The sequence below is a fragment of the Nansenia antarctica genome, assembly GCF_963989245.1.
Source record: "Nansenia antarctica genome assembly, chromosome: 2".
Taxonomy (NCBI): Eukaryota; Metazoa; Chordata; class Actinopteri; order Argentiniformes; family Microstomatidae; genus Nansenia; species Nansenia antarctica.
In genome coordinates, this window is record NC_137675.1 from 70897830 (window position 1) to 70923040 (window position 25211).

The following is a 25211-nucleotide window of genomic DNA, read 5'->3' on the forward strand; positions in this document are numbered from 1 at the left end:
AAGAAGAATAGAGTAAATAATAAAAATAAAAAAGATATGTAACGTGACTTTTTCTAGAAAGCACTTGTGGTTTCAATAATCTGAAATAAATTCCACACATCCTTCACAAGTCAATTCATTTCAATCGTCGCCATTTCAGATTTTAGCTCGGTCTGTCCGATCATTAACCCATTCATTACAATCCCTTTTCAGCACATTTTACATACTGTTTTTAGTTTTTTTTATGGCAACAGGAGTTTTCATTACACAATAGCAAATATGCAACAGAAACCATGTCCACTGAGCAGTTGTCTCCTCTATAAACACATGCTTCTCTCCAACATTCTGATTCCACACGCTTCCTCCACCCTCTCCACAAAAGTGAAAGTGTCCTCCGTTAGCCACCAGCAATGGCCAGTGTGACATCCGTCTGTGGTGAAGGTTCTGGAAGTGAATCCTCTTGTCAACACCCAGGACCATGCTACACTTGCTGCCACTGCTCTGTCCTCCAGAGGCTTCATCTGCAGTGAAAATGTTCACTTCAACACCACTTAAAACAAAACAAAAAAAATGTAAACAGCTCCAAAAACACGAAAAAGATTTGCGCACAAAGAAAAAAAAACAAAAGCATCGGTTTCCACAACGCATTTTTTTCTTTTTCTTTTCTTTTTTTTCATGTTCCTCAGCAGTGCAAAAGATAAGAATAATAAAAGGAGGATTTTTCAAAATCAACAAAATTAAAAACAACAAAAAAAGAAAGCAATAAATAGAGTTCCTCTGTCATATGTTTCTGTGTATATGTATATTTATATATGTTTGTGTCAGTGGGTCTCTACATGAGCACACAGCTCTTGGCCCGGTCCTTCCTCATAGCAGGGGGGGGATCCAGGAGCTCAGTCCGTCCCGGTATGGGGGGCAGAGGGAGCTGGGACACCCGTTTGAGGCCCCGGCGGGAGCTGCTGCGTTTCAGCTGGGGCTTGTGTGCCCGCCGCACCGACGCCAGCGTGGTGATGTGGAACACGTCCCGCACGCTGTTCTCCGAGACCTTGGAGGTGCACTCTACGTAGGCCACCGCTCCTATCTGTCTGGCCAGCATGCTGCCCTGGGACACAGAGAGAGAGAGGAGGGAGGGAGTCAGGGACCATCATCACCATCACCACCACCACCACCACCACCATCATCATCATTATCACCACCATCTTGGATGCATTTAGTCATTCTAAATGACTTGGAGGCAGGCAGATCTGCCTGTAGATGTTTTGGCTGATTCATATTTCCCCTGTTTGATCTCTGATGTTGATGACTGTTAGACATGTTTTGTGTTACGTCCTGTGTCTGTTTTTGTTTTGCTTCTGTCTGTCTTCCCCTAGGTGTGAAGTGGTGTGCATGTGGTTCCTCCCCTGTTGGTCGTTGGGTCCTGTCCATCATCGTTGTCCAGTCAGCCCTCAGCTGTGTTCAATCATCTACCAGCCCCTGTCATCCAATCCCAGAAGATCTGTCTCCTATAATGTTTGTTGTCGAGTGTAGCGAGAGAGGGAAGGGGTGGTGTTTTGTTTGATTCATGTTTGTTTAGATGTTGATGATGAATATTGATTAATATCTTTGTTATTTTTGATTCTGTAATTTATTTTTTATTTTCATTGTTAATTGTTATTTGTTATAATGTCTGCAACCTTGTTAATTGTGCTGCTGCCTGTCTTGGTCAGGACGCTCTTGTAAAATACATTTTGATCATCATCCTTTTCCAAGTATCATGACAAAGTGTTCTGTCTTTTTTCTCTCCCTCTTTCTGTTTACAGCACGATGTCAAAACTAAACATTTGACAACACCACAATGTTCTTCTTGTTTCCTGTCCTTTATTTCACCCCATAACTAGGTCACTGAACTGAACTTCCATGAAAGAGAATGCATCATTTAATTTACCATACGAGAAATATCAAATTTCGGTAGTAAATGACAAGCCTGTCCAACAGAGACAGCACAGAGATGTTTTGGATGTAAACATGTTTGGAGACAGATGATCCTGCTCCGTGACATAAATAATGCAGCGTCTGTGTCTGTGTCTCTGTCTGTGCCTCTGTCTCTGTCTCTGTCTCTGTCTCTGTCTCTCTCTGTGGAGGACGAGCGACGGGGTCTCAGTGGGGCAGTGGTACTACTGTCTGTGTGTGTTCAGTCATCAGAGAGGAGAGACCTCTCTCTGCCCTACACTGGCCCAGAGTGATGTTTCACTCCAGGGTAGTGTTACTACACCCCGCTGTCTGGCTGGATGGAATCAATGATTGGATACAGGCTTAAATCACAGGCCCAAATTACATTTTGGGCTCTCTCTCTCTCTCTTCTGTTTGACTTTAAACCTAGTGTTATACAGGGACAACAAGCACTAACGCAATGATTGATGAGATGGGACTGCATTTCCCATGACCCTCTCCTTGGATCATACGCACACACAGAGAGAGCCTTAGATAGCCACAGGCCTGATGTGATCTTATCTTATCAAGCTTTGGCACAGAGCCGCCGATATGAGAGGAAAAGTCTTCATTAGGTGGAACGGAGGATTTAGAGTAGGGTTGGAGGGGTTGGCCATGACTAGCAGGGAAGCTCTATCAGATCTTTGGCCGATTATGGCGGAAATGTCTCGGGTTCACCCCGTGGTCACAACCGCCGGAGACTCCTCGGCTCTATCGGAATTCAATTTGAGATCAGCACCGGCAGGACAACCGTAAGCTATTGGATTAGGTCATCAAAAGTGTGTTGTCGGGAGCACTTGCTGTCTCGTATGTGACACATTCACACTGGCAATACTGGAGCCAGCAGTACTCAGCGTAGCTGCCTCAGACCGAAATAGTGCCTGACGTCAAACAGGACAATGGCCTAATGTGAGTATCTCCAAAATTGTCCTCTGCAATTTTCCATGAGCTTCACGGTGTCCCACTCAATCTTTTGCTTCTGCATCTTATTTACATGATCTGGGTTTTTTTGTTTGTTTTTTCCAGTTGCTTTTTTTGGGGGCTGAATATGGTTTTTGCCCTGCGGCTAGCGCACAGCCAGTGTTGAAAAAGGCCTCTTTGTTCTGAGGGCTTTTGTGTCACGTGGGGTGGGGGGGGGGGGGGGAGCCCCCCCACTACTTTGTGTATGTAAGACACAGAACGGTACAAAAATGAACACGCAAAAAGCTGATTAAAATTCACAGATTTATGGAGCAGTTTATCAAGCCTCTCCTCCTCCCCTCAATACCGCTGGCTTAGAAGACGTGGCCGGATGCGATAAAAGACCTCACTCATTTATCAAAGTCCTTTTTCTATTTATCCGGCATTTTCTAAATCCCTAAATCTGCATGAATATTTCATATCGGGGTGAAAATGTGTCCCTCGACATAAACTCTACCAACCCCCCAGTCTGCTACCCCACAACCTCGGTTACAATAAACTACCTCCGGAGCATTGTCAGCATATTGCAGTTGAAATGCCAACCATGGCAACATGTCCAGAGATTTATAATGTGTTTCTACCGTCTTGTTGTCAAGTGTGTGTGTGTGTGGGGGGGGGGGAGGGGGAGGGCTGTCACTCTCCTCTCCTGTGGGACTTCGTTGCAATCACAAAGCTGTGTATTATTGCTAGATTTGTTTCTCTCTCGCTCGCTCTCTCTCCCTCCCTCTTTCTTTCTCTCGATCCATTCTTCCCTCCATCCCTCACCTGTTCGTGTGTGACGGGGATGAGCCGTTGTTTGGACAGCTCTCTCAGGGTGCTCACGTCCGTCCGCATGTCCAACTTACAGCCCACCAGAACCACCTTGGCGTTGGGACAGAACTCCTGAGTCTCCCCCTGCCACTGTGGAACAGACAGACAGACAGAAAGACAGTAAATACACAGCAGTGCTCAGCAGTCAGAACCCCAGCCGAGGTCCTTCTATGAAACAGTGGAACAATCCCCCAGGGAACCTTTACATTTTTTGAGCCAAAATACCATGACCTCTGACCCCCAGGCCCCTCAGCTCCTGGGTGGGGGTGGTTGACCCTGGACCCTCTTACCCAAAGGATAGTACTATTTTCTTTGTTTCACCTACATTTTGTAAGACATTGGTTAAGCCTACTGGTCTTAATGAATAATGAGCTGGTGTTCACGCTCTCGCTTGGGGCCTAATTCAAATGAGTTATGTAAATTATGTAAAAGTGTGTCAGAATTCACATTGAATTTGTTGACATGCTATGGCTTGAGCTATTTTGGGTACAGTGCAGACACGTGTGTGTAGTTCTGTTCAACACCTCATAGCTCAACACCTCAGCTCACCCCAATCTCAGTTGTACCTAATATATTCACACACACACACACACACACACACACACACACACACACACACACAGACACACACACAAACACACACAAACATACACACACCTAATTGATTGGATAGAACACAGCCTTAAATCAGAGGGCCACATTTCTAAATCTAAATCTCTAAATGCCAAACAGTTCCAAACATGTAAGGTGTCAGGAGCAGCAGAACACAGGATTGTGGAGCCGTCCATCAACTGGAAAAAAAGCCTTTCACAACCCCATCTCTCCTATGCTGTCCAATCAAACTCTTCCATATTCGCTGACCATCTCGACCCCCCCCCGCGCGCCTGTCAGCTGATGACCTTGGTGACAGACTAGGTCATGCGGGGTCAACAGTCTAATTTGGGATGGTGATTGTGCAACAGGTTTCCATGTGGCCTAGGTTTTAGAGATTACCTCTACCACAGCTAGGGGTCAAGAGGTCATGGCACCCCCAACTGGGGAATTCATGGGAAAACCAAAAGCCTTGTTAAGGGTGGGCACTGACGCTTGTGAGACTCGTGGGTAAAAAAAAAAAAAGGTGTCCAGGGTTAGATCTACAAAGACTGCGGGGAGTGTTTTAGCAGCTCTCAGACCACTAAACACGTCAACAAGCCCGTCGGAATGTCTTTAACTGGCAGGAGGAGCGGTTCAAAGGGACGCGACACACATGGCCTCAAGATGGGAGAGGACTGAGAGGGCACAGAACCTGTTTTACATGACACATTGAGGCACAAACCAACCCATAAATAAAGGTGTCTGTAAACACACACATACATACACACAGACAGACAGACAGACAAACACACACAGACACACACTCATGGGCCTGTGTGAATAGTAAAAACATGCCCATAACCACATTTCAACACTCCACCCACCTCTTACCACACTTTGGCTCCGACTACGTTCCCACACCCAGTATTAGAACATCACACACCCTAAGGGCCACCATCCCAACAACTACCAGTGTCTAGCTTCTCATTTCAAGAAAGTCACATAAACGCCCAAAGTCATATAAATGCCTCTCGCTCTCCGGGAGGAGCCACAACAGCTGTTGTTTGATCGGGTTGGCGTGGCTAATGTGCCGTCGTTGATGCTGCACCCGAAACCCAGCCCAAACGTGAGTCTGAACCCCCCGTGGGGTGAAGGGTCAAGTATCCTCAGTTGATTTCATGGTGGGTGCTTCAGGGGGGTGCCCCCCCCCCCCTCCCCCTTCAGGATTTGCTCTCATTTGCTCTATTGTTGGGAGGTGAAAGTGTGTAGTAATGACTCGAAAAAAAACACGTCTTTTAAGTGAATATAGGATTCTTCTGATCCATAAAAAAGGTGTAAATCCAAAAGCTGGCCATGACGGAGGACCCTGGTTGGAATAGGGTGAGGAAGACCATTACTAACCTTCTTCAGTACGCTGTCCAGAGTCTCCGGGCGGCTGATGTCAAAGCAGATGAGCACGGCGTCCGAGTCCGGATACGCCAACGGTCTCACGTTATCGTAATACGAGGAACCTGGGGACACACAAACATGCACATAAGTTAGTGCCTGATCTGCCTCCGAAAAAACGCACGTTATCCTCATTTGACCCCAAGAGGAGCTCATTATAACCATATATGGGGGCATCTTGCCAATCCTATAATCCTATATGCACATGCCTCTGGATGATGATGATGCAGAGCAGCATAGGAGCATTAACAATCTGTACATTCACAATTATAGCCACACCGATGCATCACACGCACTAGTAGGGCATCGTGCAGCTTGATTTTGCAGGCTTGCATTCTGCTGACGCAAACCTGTGTTGCTATTAACAGCTGTGTGCCAGGGAGTGGATTGTCAGTATCCCAGCATCACACGCACACAGATGTGCCCAGCTGAGCCCCCCACTAACACAGGGCTGGAAGGGGGGGGAGGGGGGGGGCGAACATGCACACCTCACATCATCATCTCAAATGACAGCGGTCACCGGGACAAAGGGCAAACTAAAGATCACACCCTTTTCCACCTCTTTTCTCCTTCTCTCTCTCCATTTCTCAAACTCTAGTTTACCACCTTCAAATTCTCTCTCTCTCTACCTCTCTCTACCTCTCTCTACCTCTCTCTACCTCTACACCTCTCTACCTCTCTCTCTCTCTCTCTTGCCCCTCTCTCCCCGATTCTCCTCAATGCTCCTATTAGTCTTGTAAAAACAGATCTGGGCAGAGAGGGGGTCTGGCTGTGGCTGGGGTTGTGGCCCCCCCTGCCGCCGCTGCCCCCCCCCCACCTTTCCCCTGACTGTTGGTTTGGAAAACAACCTCTGCACCCTACCTCCACAACAAATATCAGAGAATTGGGAGGGGGGGGATATCATTTTAATTTTGCCATTTAGCAGACGCTTTTATCCAAAGCGACTTACAATTACTAATTACAGGGACAGTCCCCCTGGAGTAACTGAGGGCTAAGTGCCTTACTCAAGGGCACACTAGTAGTGGTGTGGTTACAGGCGGGATTTGAACTCACAACCTTCCGATCGGAAGTCCAACACACTATCCACTAGACCACCACTACCCCCCCATATAGATATGAATGACGTTGTTTTCATCATGTTTCAAGGGCAACTGATGTTTCAAGGGTGACACTCCAACCCCGAGATATCATTTGCATGACAATGCGAGGGGCAAGGGCAGCAGCATTGCTACACAGATTGTGTCGTCGCTCCAGCATTAGCATTGCTACTGTATTCAGGAATCTGGTGTACACAATGGCCTCCCAGCCTGTTAAAGCACTGCTGCCTTTGTCACGGCGGAGGAACGGGCTCCGACACAATGGTTGTTACCGCCTGTTTTAGCGGTACTATGTTCTCTTTGTGTAGCGGAGGAATGAGGCCTACACAATGGCTGCACGCGGCCCATTCAGATGGCTGCTCTTCTCCGACCTCAGCCGTCAAGACAAAGGACTGCAACAGCCACCCTGTCATAAGGGCCACAGATTATCATACTTCAGAGTAGGAGTGTGTGTGTGTGTGTGTGTGTGTGTGTGTGTGTGTGTGTGTGTGTGTGAGAGAGAGAGAGTGTGTGTGTCTGTGAAATTAAGCTCAGCAAAACATTCTAGGGAAGCTTTACTTTTTTTCTTCCTGCAACCCATTAAAACATTTGACTTCTTGCAGGCAGCCGAAGCTAGACAGCTGGAATTCTTTTCAACAGAATAACAAGGAACAGGGAGACATGTCAACATTAAACAACCAGGTCACATAGGCGGTCACTTTAGCTGAGAGTAGAAACAGTCCTCACACTACCCGGAAGTCATCACTCCATCATTGTTAGGCGAATTAATGCAGTCACGAGATTAGTGGTGTTTACTGCTGAGAGACAGACAGGCGTGCACACACCCGTACACACGCACCCGTACACACGCACCCGTACACACACACACACACACACACACACACACCCACACCCGTACACACCCACACCCACACCCGTACACACCCACACCCGTACACACCCACACCCACACCCACACCCGTACACACCCACACCCACACCCACACCCGTACACACCCACACCATGTCCACCAGTCAGCAGAGTGGGCTCTGATTGGTCACACGAGTTGCTGTGGTTGCCAATGGTGGTCTTTAGGTATCACAGCATAGCAGGCCTGCAACGGGAGAGAGGTGCGAATAGAGGGAGAAGGGGTGCGGAAAGAGGTGCGGCGGCCTGGGAGAGAGGTGTGTGGAGAGAGGCCAAAACAGATTTAATGGCTCTCACAATGGGGTGATGGCAAGGCGCAGAAGGATAAGAGGAGAGAGCGAGAGAGAGAGGGGAGAGAATTCAAACAGAATCCAAGGGATGAATGGGGGGGATGGGTAGACGTCAGGGGAAAAGAAAGTTGAGACAAAGGTGCCTGTTTTACTAGAAAAGTAATGAAAGGCTTGAAAAGTGAGGGGAATTAGGCCTTGAGGATCAATTTGTCCATCCCACAGATAAACATGATTGACAGGCCGCGGGCACAGCGGCCCTCGACACAGCACTGCGGATCAGAACCGTCCCGGGCTCTGAACGACGGCGGAGCCGCCTCAGCACTTCTACAAAGTCAGAACAGTCCTTTGAGTGAGAGACCAAAAAAGGCAGGAGGAAAAGTGCTGTGTGTAAAACAAGCCGTGCCGACACGTATAAAAGCCAATCACCATCACCATCAGGAGGAGGAGAGAGGCGAGCTTTCTCCCACTCGTAAAACAGATCAGCGGCCATGCCAATAATGTGCCCTCCTCCAACCGTTTCTGTAGACCGGGCAGGAGAGATAAAGAGGGGGCGAGGGTGTGTGGAGGCGGGGGGGCAGGGTAAGGTAATGAAAGCACTGGACAGGACAGATCAAATAAAGAAGTATAGGAGCTCTGGGCTGCCTATGGCAGGAGGGTGGGGCTCCAGTCATGTGCTGTGAGGTAGAACAAAAGGTCAATTGAATTCCAGTCAGGGACGGGACAAGACGGATGGGGTAGCATTTGGGAGCGATAGGGGAGGTGGGGGAGGAGGGAGGGGTAGGGGGGTGGAGTGTGGGCAGAGCCCTGCCCAGTCCGAAACAGTCAGGACTTGGCACTGCCAATTCTGCCAAGGAATGGGACCCTGCCCTCCGGTGCCAAGGACAGGCATAAAATACCCCTCACAAAACGTTTGGCTCTAGCGTTAGCCTGATTTAGCACCAGCCTCCCCAGACAGGGAGAGTGGATGCCTGTCGTTATTTCCATCGCATTCATTAGCGAAAGCCCAGGCTTTGTAGGCGAGGGACTCTGCAGGGAGGTGGGGTTTGCAGGAGTGTTCCTCAGAAAGAGTCCAGTACTACTCTTAAAGACCACACACACCCCAGAGGACTTTACAGGCCTTAATGTACAGTAATCAAGCCCGAAGGCTTCTGGCATGACTTCATTTAGGTCTTCGGTTGTCTCCTGATACACAGTCGTGCTGCTCACATCATCATAATGCCATGACACAAATCTTTTTATACTGCCTTATTGCCTTACTCCCAAATTTCGTTGTTTGGTACCTGTACTATATCAATGACAATAAAGACCATTCATTCATTCATTCATATTGACAGTTAGATTGCAGCTAATTAAGACCGTCTTTCTTGTTTAGCATGATCTAGCCTGCAGGCTATTCCTGATCATATAAAAAAGCATAAACATACAGCACTGTGCATTCCAAGAACCTTTGACTAGAGAAACCATTAATGTTTGATTGTTCTTGTGGTAAAATATGCAGTAGGTGATGCCGTCCCATTGTCCATTCAGTTTTCGGAGAGGTAACTCCTTCACCAATTGTGTTTATTTTGTGTATGAAAACATAATTGTCCATAATAGTACAATTATAATGTAGTGTGTTGAGAAACTAAATGCACTACCATTACCAGCAACACCACAGCCTTTCAGAACCCTGATATACTTGCAGAGACTTAAGTCTTGGTTACAGTAAAGGGTTTTATGCTACAGTGATGTACGTGCAGGAGCACATGAGAAAGAGGACATTGTGACGGCTCCCAGCAAAGTGATGGGAAAATAACAGCGTTTGCCCAGAAGCCCTCTAATGTGTGCATACGGTATGGAGTGGAGTCCGCACACACACACACACACACACACACACACACACAGTCCTGTAATCAGCAATCATCTAACTAGCCGCAGCCCAAACACACAAACACTCCCAACATATACACACACTTGCTCACACAGAAACTAGCTCTCTTTCTCTCTTAACACCCCCCAGCTGTATTCCTCTCTGATTCCACCTTCAAAGAGCAGCAAACCATTTCAAGTTGTGGTGGTTGAGTATCGTAGCAACCTGGAGGGATTGCAAATGGCTTCTTTGTGTGGCCCTGAAAGGAAGTAAAAGAGGAAACGAGCGAGAGAGCTGGGGGAACGAGGGAGTGGGAGAAAGGAGAGCGGGGAGTATCCCTAATGCCTCTGATGCAGTGATGGTCAGGAAGTGTCTCAGAGAAGATGTGAGGAGAGGGAAAGAGGGGGGGGGGAGAGGAGAATCGAGGAGCCTGCTCTTAAGTGGCCAAGCAGACCTTTGGGGGCTTTCATTGCTAACATCCACAGCCTTTAGTAATGGAGGGGGTTGCGCTGTTAATTGGCGTGGTTGCTAATCTCTCAGTGCCCCCACTCAAACAAACCTCAAGCTAAACAACACAAGGGAGAGAAACAGGGAAAGAAACACTGTTTCCTGCCAATAGATAAACCTTCAGGAGACGACTTACCATGACTGCCAGCCCGCCAAATTGCAGTATTCTCCATTTCATCAGGTTGTACAAGCAGAAATCTCCTAATCTCATTTAATTTGAAGTGGTGTGCACAGCTGCTGTTGCACTTTTCCAGGCCAACACACACACACACACATAAATAAATAAATGAATGATAAAGAAAGCCCTGTGAAATAGAGAGCGCTAAGTCAGGTTTTCAAAGGCGCTAAAGCACAGATGGGACAGTGGAGACGACAGAGGGTTAAATGACCATTAACCTTCCCCTGTCTGTGGCCTCGTCATCGTTGGGGATATTGATCAAAGCTCTCTGCTTCCTTTCACTCTGGAGGAAACAGAGCCTTTGAAGGACGCTGAGGGCAGTGCACGAATGTGCTCAAAGCCCCACTGTAGGGGAGTTTAATGCCTGTGTCTCTTTCCCTCCCACTCACAGGTTCAAAAGCAGGACTAGCCGCTGAGCTGACAGCGCAGGCAGGGGACATGGAGGGATACGGCCACCAGTGGAGAGCAGGATTACTGTCTGTATCCTATGGCCTCCAGGGAGATGGAGATGGGAGTGGGCTGTCCTCTTTCCTCTCTTTCTCTCCTCTTTTCACCTCACCTTTCCTCTCTTCATTTTTCCTCACCTCTCCTCCTATTGCTTGATCTCTGTTTGTCTGTCTGTCTTTGTGTTTTATGTGTCTCGTGCTGTCTTTTGCCTTCCATCACCCTCATGCTGGGTATTGTTATCCTCCCTATCTATCTGTCTAACTATTAGGGTTGGTTGGTTTTACGGTTAAACCGAAAACCAGGGTCTCTAAACCTAAAAAGTCTCAAAACAGTCATAAAACTAAAAAAAGAAATGTATTGGTTTTTTATTGTTTTATCACAACGTCATAAATTGCTATATATAATAAACAACTTAAGAGTGTGTGGTTGAAGATGCCATGAAAGTGATTTTTGTAAACAATGTAATTTTGTCAAATAAATAACCTGTCAAAAAATACTCTTTAGAAGCAATCATAATGGCGTGTCACGTGTTCCTCAGAACGGAGAATGTTATGGCGAGCGCAAGCTTGGTCCCTAAAGAAAAGGGGGAAAAGCCAGCCGCTTTTCACTGATGTTTAGAAAATAACATGTTTTTTGTCAATAAACCGTCATAAATTGCTATATTTAATAAATTCCTGAAAAGTGTTTGTCCAGCACCACTGTTTATGGTTGAAGACACTATACACACTATCTATACACACAGGCTCGTCTCTTTCTAAAAGCTTCAAACAACTTCCCCTTCTCTCTAGTCGTTTTTCTATCCCTTCTTTCTCTCTCTTTCGACTGCCCTTTATGCAACGTGACCATAAGCTGTGGTGTACTCCCTGTTATGACGTAAACCCATTATGTCTATATTATGTCTGTATTTTGTCTGAGCCTGTGTGTTTGTGTAAGAATGTACAATCTGTGAGTGAGGAAATATACATGTGCAACACACGCCGAGGTTTGTTGTTTCGCCGGCTGGGTTTTCTCAAGCACCGTGCCTTTCAACACTGGGATTGATGAGTCATCGTGGCAAAGTGGTATGCACTGTTTAGACAAGTTACACCAAATAACACCATTCAAAACAGACAAGGAGACGCTTCGAGAGAACAACCAGAAGCCGCTTGTTGTTTCACAATCTCCACCACTTAAACCTGCCAATGCAAACCCTCTGCTAATTCCAACTGTCCCAGACAACATAACCTAGTCTCACTTTTCTCTTCTTGTTCAGAGCGAGTGAAACCATGGGACACAGGGAGGGGGGGGGAGTTGAGGACTGAGAAGTGGGGGGGGGGGGGTATTTTGGAAGCGAGAAGACCTGGGAATATCCGGTTTCACTGCCTAAAAAGATTATGTGTTGATCCGATTAGACAAAAGGCTTCAGGAGGCTTGAGGAGCCAGGTTAAACACCCACCCCACCCCCCCCTCCCTGGTTCATCACAGTACCTTCACACATCCCACTGAGAAGGGAATGGAGGAGGTATCGATGTATGTATGAAGGCCTGGTCTGGCCAGGAAAAAGATTGCTGCACAGACAATATGAACTGTAATTCTGTGACCACCAGTAGGAGGTGATTACCATGCCATAATGGATTCCCTTCTGAAGAGGCCCTCTGTCGCAGGAGGCATTCAAATTCCCCCTCCCTTTCACCTGGAAATGACCATGCACTACAGCCTCTCTCTCTCTGTGCCTCTCTCTCTCTCTCTCTCTCTCTCTCTCTCTCTTTCTCTCTCTCAGAGGAGAGGGGGAGAGAGGAGGGGAGAAGATTCGGCTTTGTCCTCTTAACTGTAGTAATGCTGCCTGTTTGATAACAAAAAGAGACGGGATATATTCAGAAAGCTATAATGGGCACATAAAAGACAACTTGTGAGGAGCGGGAAAGGATATCCTCTACTACCACCCCAAAACTGTCTGAGCGCATCCCTATCATAGCCCTATCCATCCTCAGCCCGGCCCACTCTACAAGTCTCTGGGGTGGCGTCTGGGAGAGATGGGGCACCGCTTCCATGACTGCGTTGAGTGCTCTTTCACTTCCACAAAGGCAGCGGAGAGAGAAACAGAGAGCATCTGATCCTGTTTTATAAATAAAGTCATCCATAAATGATGGGAACCTGAGGTATGGGATGGAAGGTGGGTGGGTGGTGGTTGGTGAGGCGGGTTAGGGGGCCGCGCAGGCTCTGAGACGGACCCGGCTGTATCTCCTTCCGCTGGGCTGGGCTGCAGGAGGATGCTGAGAGGGGTCTGCTCTGGTGGAGGTGGGGGGAGAGGGAGGGTGCTGAGAGGGGTCTGCTCTGGTGGAGGTGGGGGGAGAGGGAGGGTGCTGAGAGGGGTCTGCTCTGGTGGAGGTGGGGGGAGAGGGAGGGTGCTGAGAGGGGTCTGCTCTGGTGGAGGTGGGGGGGAGGGAGGATGCTGAGAGGGGTCTGCTCTGGTGGAGGTGGGGGGAGAGGGAGGGAGCTGAAGGCTAGCCCTGGGAGCCACGCGGGCGAGGCCGTTTGATGTGCACGGATCAAAGCTGGTGCCACGGCGAGTTCCTCTGCGCTCGACCTAGAGGGGCCCGGGCCTGGAGACCAGCAGTCCCCCGGTCTCCTGTGTTGAGCTTCCTACTAGCGTGAGCTTCCTACTGTGCGAGCCTGACAAGTCTGGCTGCTGATGCTGCTGGAAGGGAACAGACAAGTGTTTGAGGGTCAGTCTGAGTGAGTGTGCGCCAAGCTTTTGTGTGTGTTTTTTTTTTTTTACCCATATATGCCATTTAGCTGACGCTTTCATCCAAAACGACTTACATTGCAGTGAGTGCATACATTTTTCAGCATATACGGTCCCAGCAGGAATCAAACCCACAACCTAAGCGTTATTAGCGCCATGCTCTACCAACTGAGCCACAGAGGACTATACTCAGATTGACGGGGGCGTCTATACGTGAAAGAAAAGCCTCAGAGAATGATCTCAAATATGAAGGAGCTAAAACATTTCTTGTGTCACGCGACAGGGAAACCTCAAAAACAAAAGCTGTCTCATGAAGGACAGTCCTTCATTCTTCAAGAGTCCTTCATTCCCTCAGGTAAAGCATGGAATACCTCCTCACTTCATTATACTCTCCCACTGGAAGCCATGTGCTCTTCACATGACTCTATTTAGGATCAATAACTAACCTACTGTGTCCATAGAGTCTTTGTGCGTGTGTGTGTGTGTGTGTGTGTGTGTGTGTGTGTGTGTGTGAGTGTGTGTGAGTGTGTGTGAGTGTGTGTGAGTGTGTGTGAGTGTGTGTGAGTGTGTGTGAGTGTGTGTGAGTTTAGAGTGAGTACATAGTGAAATAGAGTGAGCTTGAAGGGTGAAACAACAGTCAGTGTTTGTGTATGACTGAGTGAGTCTCCCACAGGACCGGGAGGAGCCGGGGGGGTGGGGGGTGGTAGGTCCTGTCCCCAGGGAACACCCAACAAACCTGACCCACAACACATCACAAAGCTCAGAGGGGTGGGCTCCACACAGCCACAGCCTGGGAGGAAGGGAATGGGCCAGCTGTACACCTCTCTCTCTCCTTCTGTCCCTTTCCCCCACGTTTCACTGGAACGGAACACAAGCCCTTCACTCTGAGAGCACTCTCTCTCTCTCCCTGCTCCCTCCCTTCACCCACACCCCTCCATAGTCCCCAGCTGCTATGCTTCCCAGCCTCATTGTGCCCCCCGAGCGCCACCCCAGGCCCCCAGGCCCCTCCCCCACCCCTCCTCTGGTCAGCTGAGACACAATAGCAGGGGTGAGGGGGTCAGGGCTCTTGGCATTCCCATAGACTAACACACATGCACAGGCAGGCACGAGCGCACACGCACACACACACGCTCAGTATACTGTATCTCGTTATCTCTTATCTCTCTCTTCCTCTGTAATCCTCTGTCTCTTGTCTATTCTACTTATCTATCTTTGTCTGTCTTTCCTCCGTGATCTCTCTCCGTCTGGGTCTCTCAGTCAGTAATACATCCTAGAAATAACTTAAAATAGAAATAACTTAATAGTGGTCCAATCGTCTAAAATCTAAAAAGGATTTTTCATAAAACAGTGTCCAGCAGAAAATATGATCAGTAAGCAGACTATACAGTATATTGAGCAGTGGTGTCTGGCATCCAGCTGAATATGACGTGCTATAGAGATGTATCTTACAGTACATACGGCATGTCTGTGTTGGGGTTCATACAGTCAACCAGAGATCAGAGAGAAGAGGGACTAGGAGGTTGTCATTAGGGACCTGTCTGGACTCCCACAGAAGCAGCCATGTGACATTCAGATTAGGGCCTGGGAGGCAGAGAGGGGAACAGCGGCCGGTCTCACCATGGGGCTGTGTTCCACTCATTAGGACGCATCACATAAGCACGGCGATGAGCCTGACCTGCGGTGTGTGGGTGTGTGTGTGTGTGTGTGTGTGTGAACATGATTCATATAGTCCAGTCAGTGGTTAATAGTTCCGGTAATGTGCCTGGGCATGTGCCTGCGTGTGTGCGTGTGTGTGTGTGTGTGTGCGCGCGCCTCTTTCTGTGAGGCGGGGACATATTCTATGTGTGTGTGTGTGTGTGTGTGTTAATTATAGCCTGTGTGTTCCTGTCAGTAAGGTTGGCTCTCACACAGCTCGTGGCCTCCCTCTGCTACACGTGGTCCCTGACTCCAGGTCAGATCAGCGCTATGCTTCAGCAGCAGCCTTGACTAATGAGCTATTGCACAGAGGGAGAATAAGGGAGGGGAGACGAGGAGAGCGAGAAAGAGAGTGGAAGCTGTATACATTTAAAATCACCTTCAATCAGTCTGTCTGAATCCTGGCATGTGACACAGATCATTTGTTTTTGGTTTCTCTCCTTTACTTGTAGTTGTTGTTGTCGTCTTGATGTCTTTTCCCTCTCCCCTTTCCCCGGTATGATTGGCTCTGTGGCATGTGGGCAGAAGGCACCCAGGCCAAGTCCCCTCCAGCACAGTGACTGACCCCAGTGTCATCGTTAATGAGCCAGACCCAGTGAGCCCTGTCAGAGACACTTTCCCCAATGCCCACCTAGGGGCTCACACTGGGTCGGTGAGACATCCATCCCTGCAGCCTGTACCCAGGGGTCTCCTTCAGGCTCTGCAGCCAGGCCCTCTGGGTGACTCCATGGTCACTCGCACTTAGTGGAGCCCTATGCAGTGAAGAGTAGGTAGGATATTGGACTGATAAAATAGGTAGGATATTGGACCGTCACTGCACTGTATACAACATGATTTACACCAATACAGTGCATATACTCCAGTGTTACACATATACAGTTATGGCCATTTGACTTGTACAACTGTAATCCCTGGGATAATCAGGTAGAGCCTGCTGCTTTTGGTAGGAGCTCATCCCAAACCTACAGGGCAGGGAGTGGGAGCCGCTGGGGGGGGGCAGACATAATCCCCCAGAAGGCGTAACTGGGCCCACAGGGACGCAGTGGAGAGCCAAGTCACCCCCTCCATCCCAAAATACCTCCACAGGAATTCCAACATTGTCTCTGTGAGCCTGGAAATGGCACACTTGTATTTCTAGCTAAAATGTGGCAAACATGGCAGTGACACAAAATGGGACCTAACGTGAACACTCTACCGTGAGTTCTGCTCACCTCTCCTATCCTCTAGTCTCCTATGCTCTGACTGCATGTTAATGCTGCCGCGCCTTGACATGCCTTTTCATGCCCTAAAAATAGCATGGGCAACACCTCCTTCATTTCTATGAGGAGCAAACATCCCCTCCATTTCTGGTGCTCATCTGAAACAATAGTCATACAGCTCATGTGTGCTATGCTATATTCATGCACAGGATATTACACTCACAGGAACATAATGATAGTGTAAAAGAAATGACAATAGGCTTTCAAATGGATACATTTCAAATGGATGTGGGAAGTGTGTCCAAAATCTTATAGCATCCATGATATTATACACCTCTCACATTCACAACATCCTCTGGGTGTTGAGGGGGGCATGTTGAAGCCTCCCAATAACCCTGCGGTAGCTGCAGGCCCTCATTACCAGGCATCTACAGGTGTATGTGTACCCTGCCGACGGGCGTGTCGGCCACGCATCCTAAAAACAGGTTTTTGGTTTCGGCAGTTATTCCCTCAGGCTGGTCAAGTGATCAAACTGCTCGTTCACTGCAGCAGCTGTATGTATGTCAACAACTAGTTTCTAGGACATTCTCGTCCCCTCTCAGGATGTTGACAACAGCAATATTGACAGTTATGGTTTTGAGACATGGACATTGTCATTTCTGTGTGGTATGATTCTTTACCCATAAACAGTTGAATTCAGGATTGTACAAAACATTTTAAAAACATTATAGACTATTATACCTAAAAAATAATTTGTTGTTTACCTCTATATGTCAATGAGGACAAGGAAGCCATGGGTGCTAAATTACAGTGAGGAATGAGGAAGGCCAAACGGGTGATTGATGCTCCGAGTCTGAGTGTACTGAGCACTGAGTGTAAGCCATAGTTTCTCAACGGGGGCGTTCAGACAACATCGGGGGGCGCTGGAACAAATATTTTTTAAAGGGGGGCGTTGAGGTGTTCTTGGGGGGCGTTCACGCATAAAGTATTTTTCTCATGAAAAACAGCTGTCAGCAGTGTTATTACGGGTACGTTCGTAAATGCACGAACGGTCAGTTCGCTCGGACAAACCGTCTTTTCAGTCAGAGCACCCATCTCTGAGCGCTCCCAGAGCGCAGTGTTCTGAACTTGGCCGGGCTCTGTGACGCAGACACACGTAGCGCAGCGCCCCAAAAAATAAAAGTGAAAGTGTCATCAAGAAGATGAAGCTAAAAACTCAGCTAGCAAAGGCAGAGCTTTTGATAGTTTCCAATGTGTCTGGGTAAGCTGCATTGTAGAAGAAACTTGACAGTTCATGTACAGTGCAGAAATTGCAGAATTGCATATGCTAGTCTACGATAGAAAGAACCCCGGTTCATCCCATCTGTAATGTCATGTTGACCATGGATGCACCATAGCTAATGCTAGCACAAGCCAACTTTCAACCCTTGCCATCCTTTTCTTGCATAGCACCCGCAAATGAACACGGAGTAGAATAGGCTATATACCTGTAAATAGTTGATTGTCTTTGGATTTAGCCAGTTGGCGAAGATTTATGAGGAATACTAGGCTATTTAATTTGTGTTGCTCATCTAACAGCGATACGGTGTAGTTTAATTTACAGTCTTGTTTAATTTCTATGAGTGTTTTCCTTGTAGGCTATGCTTGAGTGACATGTGTTTCAGTTTGTAGGCTCATTGTAATTGTTGGCTATAAGCGAGAGAATATTTCTTATGTTAGTTTTGATACTCAGTCCATGTCCCCGCCGGTGACGTAAGCCTGTCGTGCCAAATACTCACTCCCAGTCCCCGCGTGTACACACTACCCTCTGCGCTTATGCGTTCGCTTCCTTTCAATACAGCTTATTTAATTTAGTTAAAATGAGTGCTAATACCATACCACCATACCAGAACATCACAGCAGGAACAACCTATCTCAAAAAAGCGATCGTATTGTAATAAACCAGTCCGGAAAGTTCTCTGTCGCTTAGCCTACCAATAATCTAACCTGGAGAAATCAGCTACGAATGTCCCCTCCCCTCGCAGGTTCATTACAGTATATTACATAAATGTATTACTGTTAAGTGTTGTTGTGGATGTTATCCCTAGTGCCATTCTGAGGTTAGCATTGCGATGTGTTCGTCTTAACGTTTACAAACTAAAATATACGATCGCCTTTAGTGATATGTTGCTCCTCATGTGATGCCCTGGAAACGAACACATAAGCACTCCGAACAGCTGTCAACGTTTGTTGCTATAGGAAACCACTACTCTGTCTGCTTGCGATTGATCAGCTGTCAGCAGTGTTATTGTAGGTACGTTAGTAAATGCACGAACGGTCAGTTCGCTCGGGCAAACCGTCTTTTCAGTCAGAGCACCCATCTCTGAGCGCTCCCAGAGCGCAGTGCTCTGAACTTTGGAACTTTGTTAACAAAGTCCAATCAACAATTAATAAATATTAGCATCATAAAACAGTCTGTTTGTATTCTCTGATGTTGTCTGAGTTTGTTTAACACTCATAAACAGCATTTTTATTCACATTCACATGGCCTTTCTGCTCTCTGGTAAACTAATGATAATGATATTCCAACTGCCCAGTTAAATAAAATCTATTATTTGGCATTCAGTGACATGCTTTTTAAATGATATAACACAGAATATTAGTCAACATTAATATTCAGGGAAGAAAAAAAGCCAACTTTTTTTGATGGGGGGTGGTAAGAGACCTGGATAATGGACAGGGGGGCGCTGGCCCAAAAAAGGTTGAGAACCACTGGTGTAAGCCTTCCAAATCTTCCCTGTCCATCAGCACAGTGAAGCAGACGAGCGTCTCGTTTCATGTTGGGCCTGCTCTCCGAGTGCCTTCGAGCTACGCCACTACCAGAGCAGGAGGCAGAGGGGGGGTCTGTTGATTTTATTTCATCTCTGCATCGTGGTTGTAGCTCATGCACTCGCTATTAAACATTCATCACGTGGAAAGGGCAAGGGAATGGAGAGCCCTGTGAGCTAAGTCTGTTGATACAGGACTCGGGGCTCACTAATGGTCCAGTGCACTGAGAATGTGGCTTTTAACAAAAACAAAGACAGCAGGAATGTTGAAAAGTCAGTGTGCATGCGTGATCTGCGAGGCTGTATGTCTGCGGTGTTGTGAGAGCGCTCTAGGATACGGGTGACATAAGCCCTTTACACACATGCTTCCCTGTTAATTACATGAAATCCCAACCGGGGACTGCCAGTGATTTTCACCGTTCATACATGAGCTAAATGCCCTAACTTTTTCCCGCATTCCCGGGTTAGCACAAGATCCAGTAGTAGCTCACTATCAACAACAATAGCCCACATGGCGACTTCCCAAAGTCAATAAAAAGGGGGAATTCCACACTCTCGGATAAGTTTTAACTGTGTTTAATGCATGTTTACAACAGACAACAAACACATTTCAACCCTCGGGCCTTCATCAGCGTTTACACCACCTAGCAAGTCGCCATGTTCAGGCTAATGTTGATACACCAGCTAACGTTAACTAGCTGTATGCATCACTAGCTAATCAGCTCATTAGCTACCAGCTAGCTAGCTCACTGCTCACTATCAAAAAACCTAAACATGATTAACAGTAGTAACCCACAAACAACAAATGTGATTGGTTCACTTGTTCCACGTGAAAACGTATTGCGTCAGAAATACGTCAGACATGCTGGACCAGGCAATGTTCATGCTTCTGTTCACAACATAAGCCTTCCCTCCATGGAATTACACAAGGTCTTGACCAGGGAAATTGCCTGAGCAGATTTCCCTTGAAATTCCGTTCACACATGCCCCTTACCAGCTAAATTCCATGGAATTTATGGAAATCTCTTAATCTCTTATATGTGAATGAGGTTATAATGGGTGAGCACTGACTAGCCATTATGTTAAAAAATGAAAAACCTAAATCACACCTGTGATTATAGAGACACCTGTTGTGAGTGACTGGGTGTGTGAGGTAAAATCATTTGTATATGTGTCTGGTTAGCACACACACACAGCTTATCCGGAGAGGACCTGTTTGACATTCCTTATGAGCTGCAGGAGAAGGTTCAACCTTTGTCATTGCAGTACAGCCGGGGTTTGAACCGCCAAGCTGCCAACTTTGCGATCATTAGACACCGGCACTACCGGCTGAGCAACATGAATGAGATAATCTCCCAAAACACGTGGGAATGATACAGTATGACTAAGACTAACTCTCTGAACGGCGGCACAGGGCTTCCACTTTCCAGATTGGGATTGGATGAAGCAATAAATCAGAGAACATAAAACAGAGATGTGACTGTAGTGTGGGAAAGATAGGCTGTCATGAGTTAAGACATTCTCAGGGAGACATTCTCAATCTTGTGAGTGGGAGAATGTTCCCGGGGCCAGAGTCGGAGGGGATAGTTCCCATGCAGCACTACCATATTGGGAAGAGGAAGAGGGGGCCATCAGCATTCAGGCTGGGCGGATACTCAGACTGGCTGGCTACCATTGTGCCCCCTGTGAGCACCGGTCACTGATTGGTGCACAGACCCATTGTGACCCAGTGTCATTGTTAGGATGACCAATCATAACTTGGAATTTGAGCTTCGGAATGGTGACATTTACACTCAAGGATAAACTGCCGGTCAGTTGTCGCTGTCTTTTTATACATCAGCGCTCCAGATACAGAGACGAACAGATGCAAAACACATATTAACACAAATAGACAGAAAACACACACATACTCTAATCTCTATTTCTCCCTCCCTTTCACTTTCTTTCTCCCTCACACACACACACACACACACACACTGACACACACACACACACACAGACATTTGCATTCCACTCAATCGGCTTCTAATTGACTTAATTCTCCAGATGGTTCCCAGTAGAGTGCAGGGTGGAATACAAAGCAGAGCTGAAAGTTGGCCTCTGGTCCAGAGGAGCCAGAAGGGCCCTGTTTCTGTTTATACCGCTTTAAAATAAACATCCTGTTCATTTAAGGCCCCGGCTCACACGCATAGATTGAGTATCAAGATCACTAATGACTTCAATTACATCAACATCTCACCTCTTGTTTTCATTCATCCTGAGAGGACTAGACCATATTGAGAAAACAAAATCAATGAGGCTAAACTAATCAATGGTCTTCTGCCACACTAAAACAATGGGACCTATGACCTTGTTAAATGGCAATACACGTCCTACCAGACCACAGGGGCTTTAGAAGTGTGAACAGGGCTAGACTCAAGCTCCTGAAATAGCTTCACTTAAGTCAAATCAATAGGGTTTGGGAAATTATTATTTTTTGGTCAAGCATTAAAAAGCATTTTTTTTAAATAAATAAATTAATGAATAGTTTGACAGTCTAGGAGACTAGCTACATATATGGTGGGGTAGTTGGCTCTACTTAATGAAGGGCAGTGGAGATTATGCAAATGCATCTCTTCAACAGCAATTACAGCAGTGGACCCAGAGAGTACAGGCAGCTGAGGAGCGGGCCCCAGGCTAAATACTGATGCTGCCAATGTGCATGAGGGAAGGAAGTACGAGAAAAGTGAGAGGAAGAGAGAGGGTCAGAGGAGGAGAGAGAGGGAAAAGATAAATGAATGGGGGATGAAAATATGAACATCTGTGTTTGCTATGAATCAGACAGCAAACACACACACACACACACAGTTATGTAACTTGCAATTTGGCTGGTAGGGTGATATCTTGTTTACAGTGGGAGGGGGGGCTTCTTTGTTGAAGATTAAAGACTAATCACACATTGCAAGTGGACATCAAAGGATGCAGACGGACAACACTGCTACCAAGTCAGACGCCCCCAAAAGTGGAGATAAGAAACAATTGTGTCTCCAAGCCATAGAGCCACCCCTCCTAAATGTCGTTGTTTGGTACCTGTACTATAGCAATGACAATAAAGACCATTCATTCATTCATTCATTCATTCATAGAGACCTCCTAACCCCTGCCCCTGTCTGAAAGGCAAAAGTAGATTTACTCTCAGGGTCAAGAAGAGGTCCCACCCGTTTCCAGAAAAAATCCCCTCCAAAGAAAACATTCTTATCCATATGACCATGTAACATGGAAATACCACATAATCCTTTTGGAGGATGCTTTAGGTTTGAGAATGTTTAGACTGCAGGGAATTCCCCTGGAGGATCCATCCCCTGGCCGAGTCAGAGGTCTGTATAGTCAGATAGACAGCATCACTGCAACTCTGAGCTGGAAGCTAACCCAGCCTGACAAGCCTGGACTGAAAGTAGAACATGCCATTCCACAAAGAGGGGTATCACCCTGTTTCAGATCTGGAGGTGTGGGACCCAAGAGTGTTACCCCCAAATTGGTTTTCCACCACAGAGTGCATGCATCCTTGTTCTGAAACCCCTCAGTAGGCCCATAGCTGGAATCAAACACAGACCCATTAGCTAGACAAAGGAGTGGTAATTAGTTCACACCCAAAGGCAGACCATCAGAAGCCAAGGGAAGCCTCCTCCTTTTGGCACTGATATGGACGCTGAGGATTTCGAACGGGTGCAACCACATCCATTAAGAATGTTTGAAACAGCAAGATCGTTTAACAGTTTTCAGACTGATTTAGCCAGGACCCCCCTCACAGTTGCCTGGCCCCCGTGCAGCGTATGGGAACAGCGAACCACACACAGCGCGCAGCGAGGAATGCAAATACGGTGCGCTGACAGAAATGACTGGCTGGCACGAGGTTCTCAGCAAAGATAACAATCATAAATAGCAGATGCCCCGGGGAAAAATACGTCAGTCACAAGTTGGCAAGGTCATAGCAATTCGTCAAATAGGCCTAGAAGGCTCCTTGAAAACTTGGAACTGATTGAAGCAGCCCTCCCTTCCTCCCACGGTCTCAGACACGGACTGTCGCCGCTGCAGCAAGATTGATCAACCTTTAGAAGAAGCCGAGACCCTAATAGTCTTACCTGATGTGTCCCACATGTTCAGTTCGATCCTCTGTTTGTCGATTTCAAAACTGGCCGTGTAGTTTTCAAAGACCGTCGGGACATAGTTCTGAAAAGAAAGGTTTAATATTTACAACAGTAATTAAACATTTAGGCAAAATATTATTCTAATTGATTGTCACTTATAACACGGCAAGTTTATTGTTTGTTCAATAAATAGATGGACTATTAGAGATGTGCAGAGCGGGCCTATACAAATTGGGGCGGTACAATAGCCATACGCTATTACGCATTATTGAAATAAAATAACTAAAGAATAGGCTACGATCACTGTTGTGATGATGAGGACCAATTAAAGATAACGAACCATATTTAGACACTCATCAGTCACAGTGTTTAGCTCCTCCATACAATAGGCCTATTTGATGCGAACGGTGGGGTATCGCGCACGGGGGAGCACGCACGCACACTCTTTCTCTCTCTACACACATACATTAACACAAATAAACACACAGAAAACACGCGCGCGCGCACGCACGCACACACACACACACACACACACACACACACACACACACACACACACACAGCTCGCCCAACGCAGGTGCCTTCACAGTCACCTTAGCTGAATATTTTTGGGAGAAACTTGAAAAGAGATAGAGATAACAATAAGTGTCCTTATCTCGATTAATTAGAAGCTGAATCTGGTTTAGTGATGCAAGTAACCAATGACACCCATTTACAAACTGCGCTTGAGTTGCAGAAGAATCAAATCGACCCATGCCTTTTCGTCAGTCGTTACATTTCCCATTTGACATTATCCAAAACATTTGATTAATCATCATCCTAATGTGATTATTAATACTAATTCATCGGGACACATACCTCTGGATAGCAGTCCTTCGCAAAAACGTGTAGGAGCGCCGTTTTACCACATTGCGTGTCTCCGACCACCACGATCTTACAGCGGCTGCCTTGACTTTCCATCTTTGTCAGTCAGTATTTCAGTGTTTCATTCACCATCCGATAACGATAATGTAAGACTGTAACTAAAAGAAAACCCGCAAAAATGCATGTGCCAATTGCGAGGCTTACTTATATGTCCTCTCCCGCTTGTCCTCCTCCTCAGTCCACCCCGCAGACCTCGGCTTCCACGGTTCCACTAGATAGAGACTCTCTGACTGCCTGGTTCCCCCCGCCTCAGCAGCACGCGGATCTCTGCAAACTCCACTTTTGATTTGGCCACGCCCAGCCGCTACGCGCGTCCAACGAGAGAGCGAGTTGGTCCTTGTGCATTATAGCCCATTCAATTAACGTGTTTGTTACCGTTTTTTCGTTATGTATGACATTTCACCTACACAATATACCTTGATATGCTTTCCATACATACACAGGAAGAGTGAATTATTCTAACCTATCCAAGCTATCACAATTAGGTTACCTCACATTAGGTCAGCCCCATCTTTATCAATTGTGTTAATTGTTATTTTATTGCACTTTTTAATGTTTTTATGTAAAACACTATGGGCCGAGCCTAGTCCTGGACTAGTCCAAGCCTAGTCCTGGACTAAATCACACTTTCAATGTAAAATCTCCATTGAAGATGCTTTTTAGTCCAGGATTAGCCTTAAGCCTTGTCTGTGAAACTGGCCCATTGAGTTTGCATTCGGTTGT

General features: G+C 46.9%; 1 protein-coding gene across 1 annotated transcript; it reads right to left on the reverse strand.

Annotated features, from left to right (window-relative positions):
• Positions 1 to 669: 669 nt before the first annotated feature.
• Positions 670 to 24659, reverse strand: rnd2 (Rho family GTPase 2). Its single transcript, XM_080523755.1, has 5 exons — positions 24423 to 24659; positions 23559 to 23646; positions 5692 to 5801; positions 3673 to 3807; positions 670 to 1081 (listed from the first exon to the last, which is right to left on the reverse strand). The coding sequence occupies exons 1-5, from the start codon at positions 24522 to 24524 to the stop codon at positions 812 to 814; spliced, it is 705 nt and encodes a 234-aa protein (XP_080379881.1). The 5' UTR covers positions 24525 to 24659; the 3' UTR covers positions 670 to 811.
• Positions 24660 to 25211: the final 552 nt, after the last annotated feature.

Bases quoted from the DNA above. Each gene is read 5' to 3' on its own strand.
- rnd2 (XM_080523755.1), bottom strand. From the start codon at position 24,524: ATGGAAAGTCAAGGCAGCCGCTGTAAGATCGTGGTGGTCGGAGACACG. The intron at 3,808-5,691 runs GTTAGTAATGGT...TCTGTTCCACAG, and splicing joins TGGACAGCGTACTGAAGAAG to TGGCAGGGGGAGACTCAGGA. The intron at 1,082-3,672 runs GTGAGGGATGGA...TCTGTGTCCCAG, and splicing joins TCCCCGTCACACACGAACAG to GGCAGCATGCTGGCCAGACA.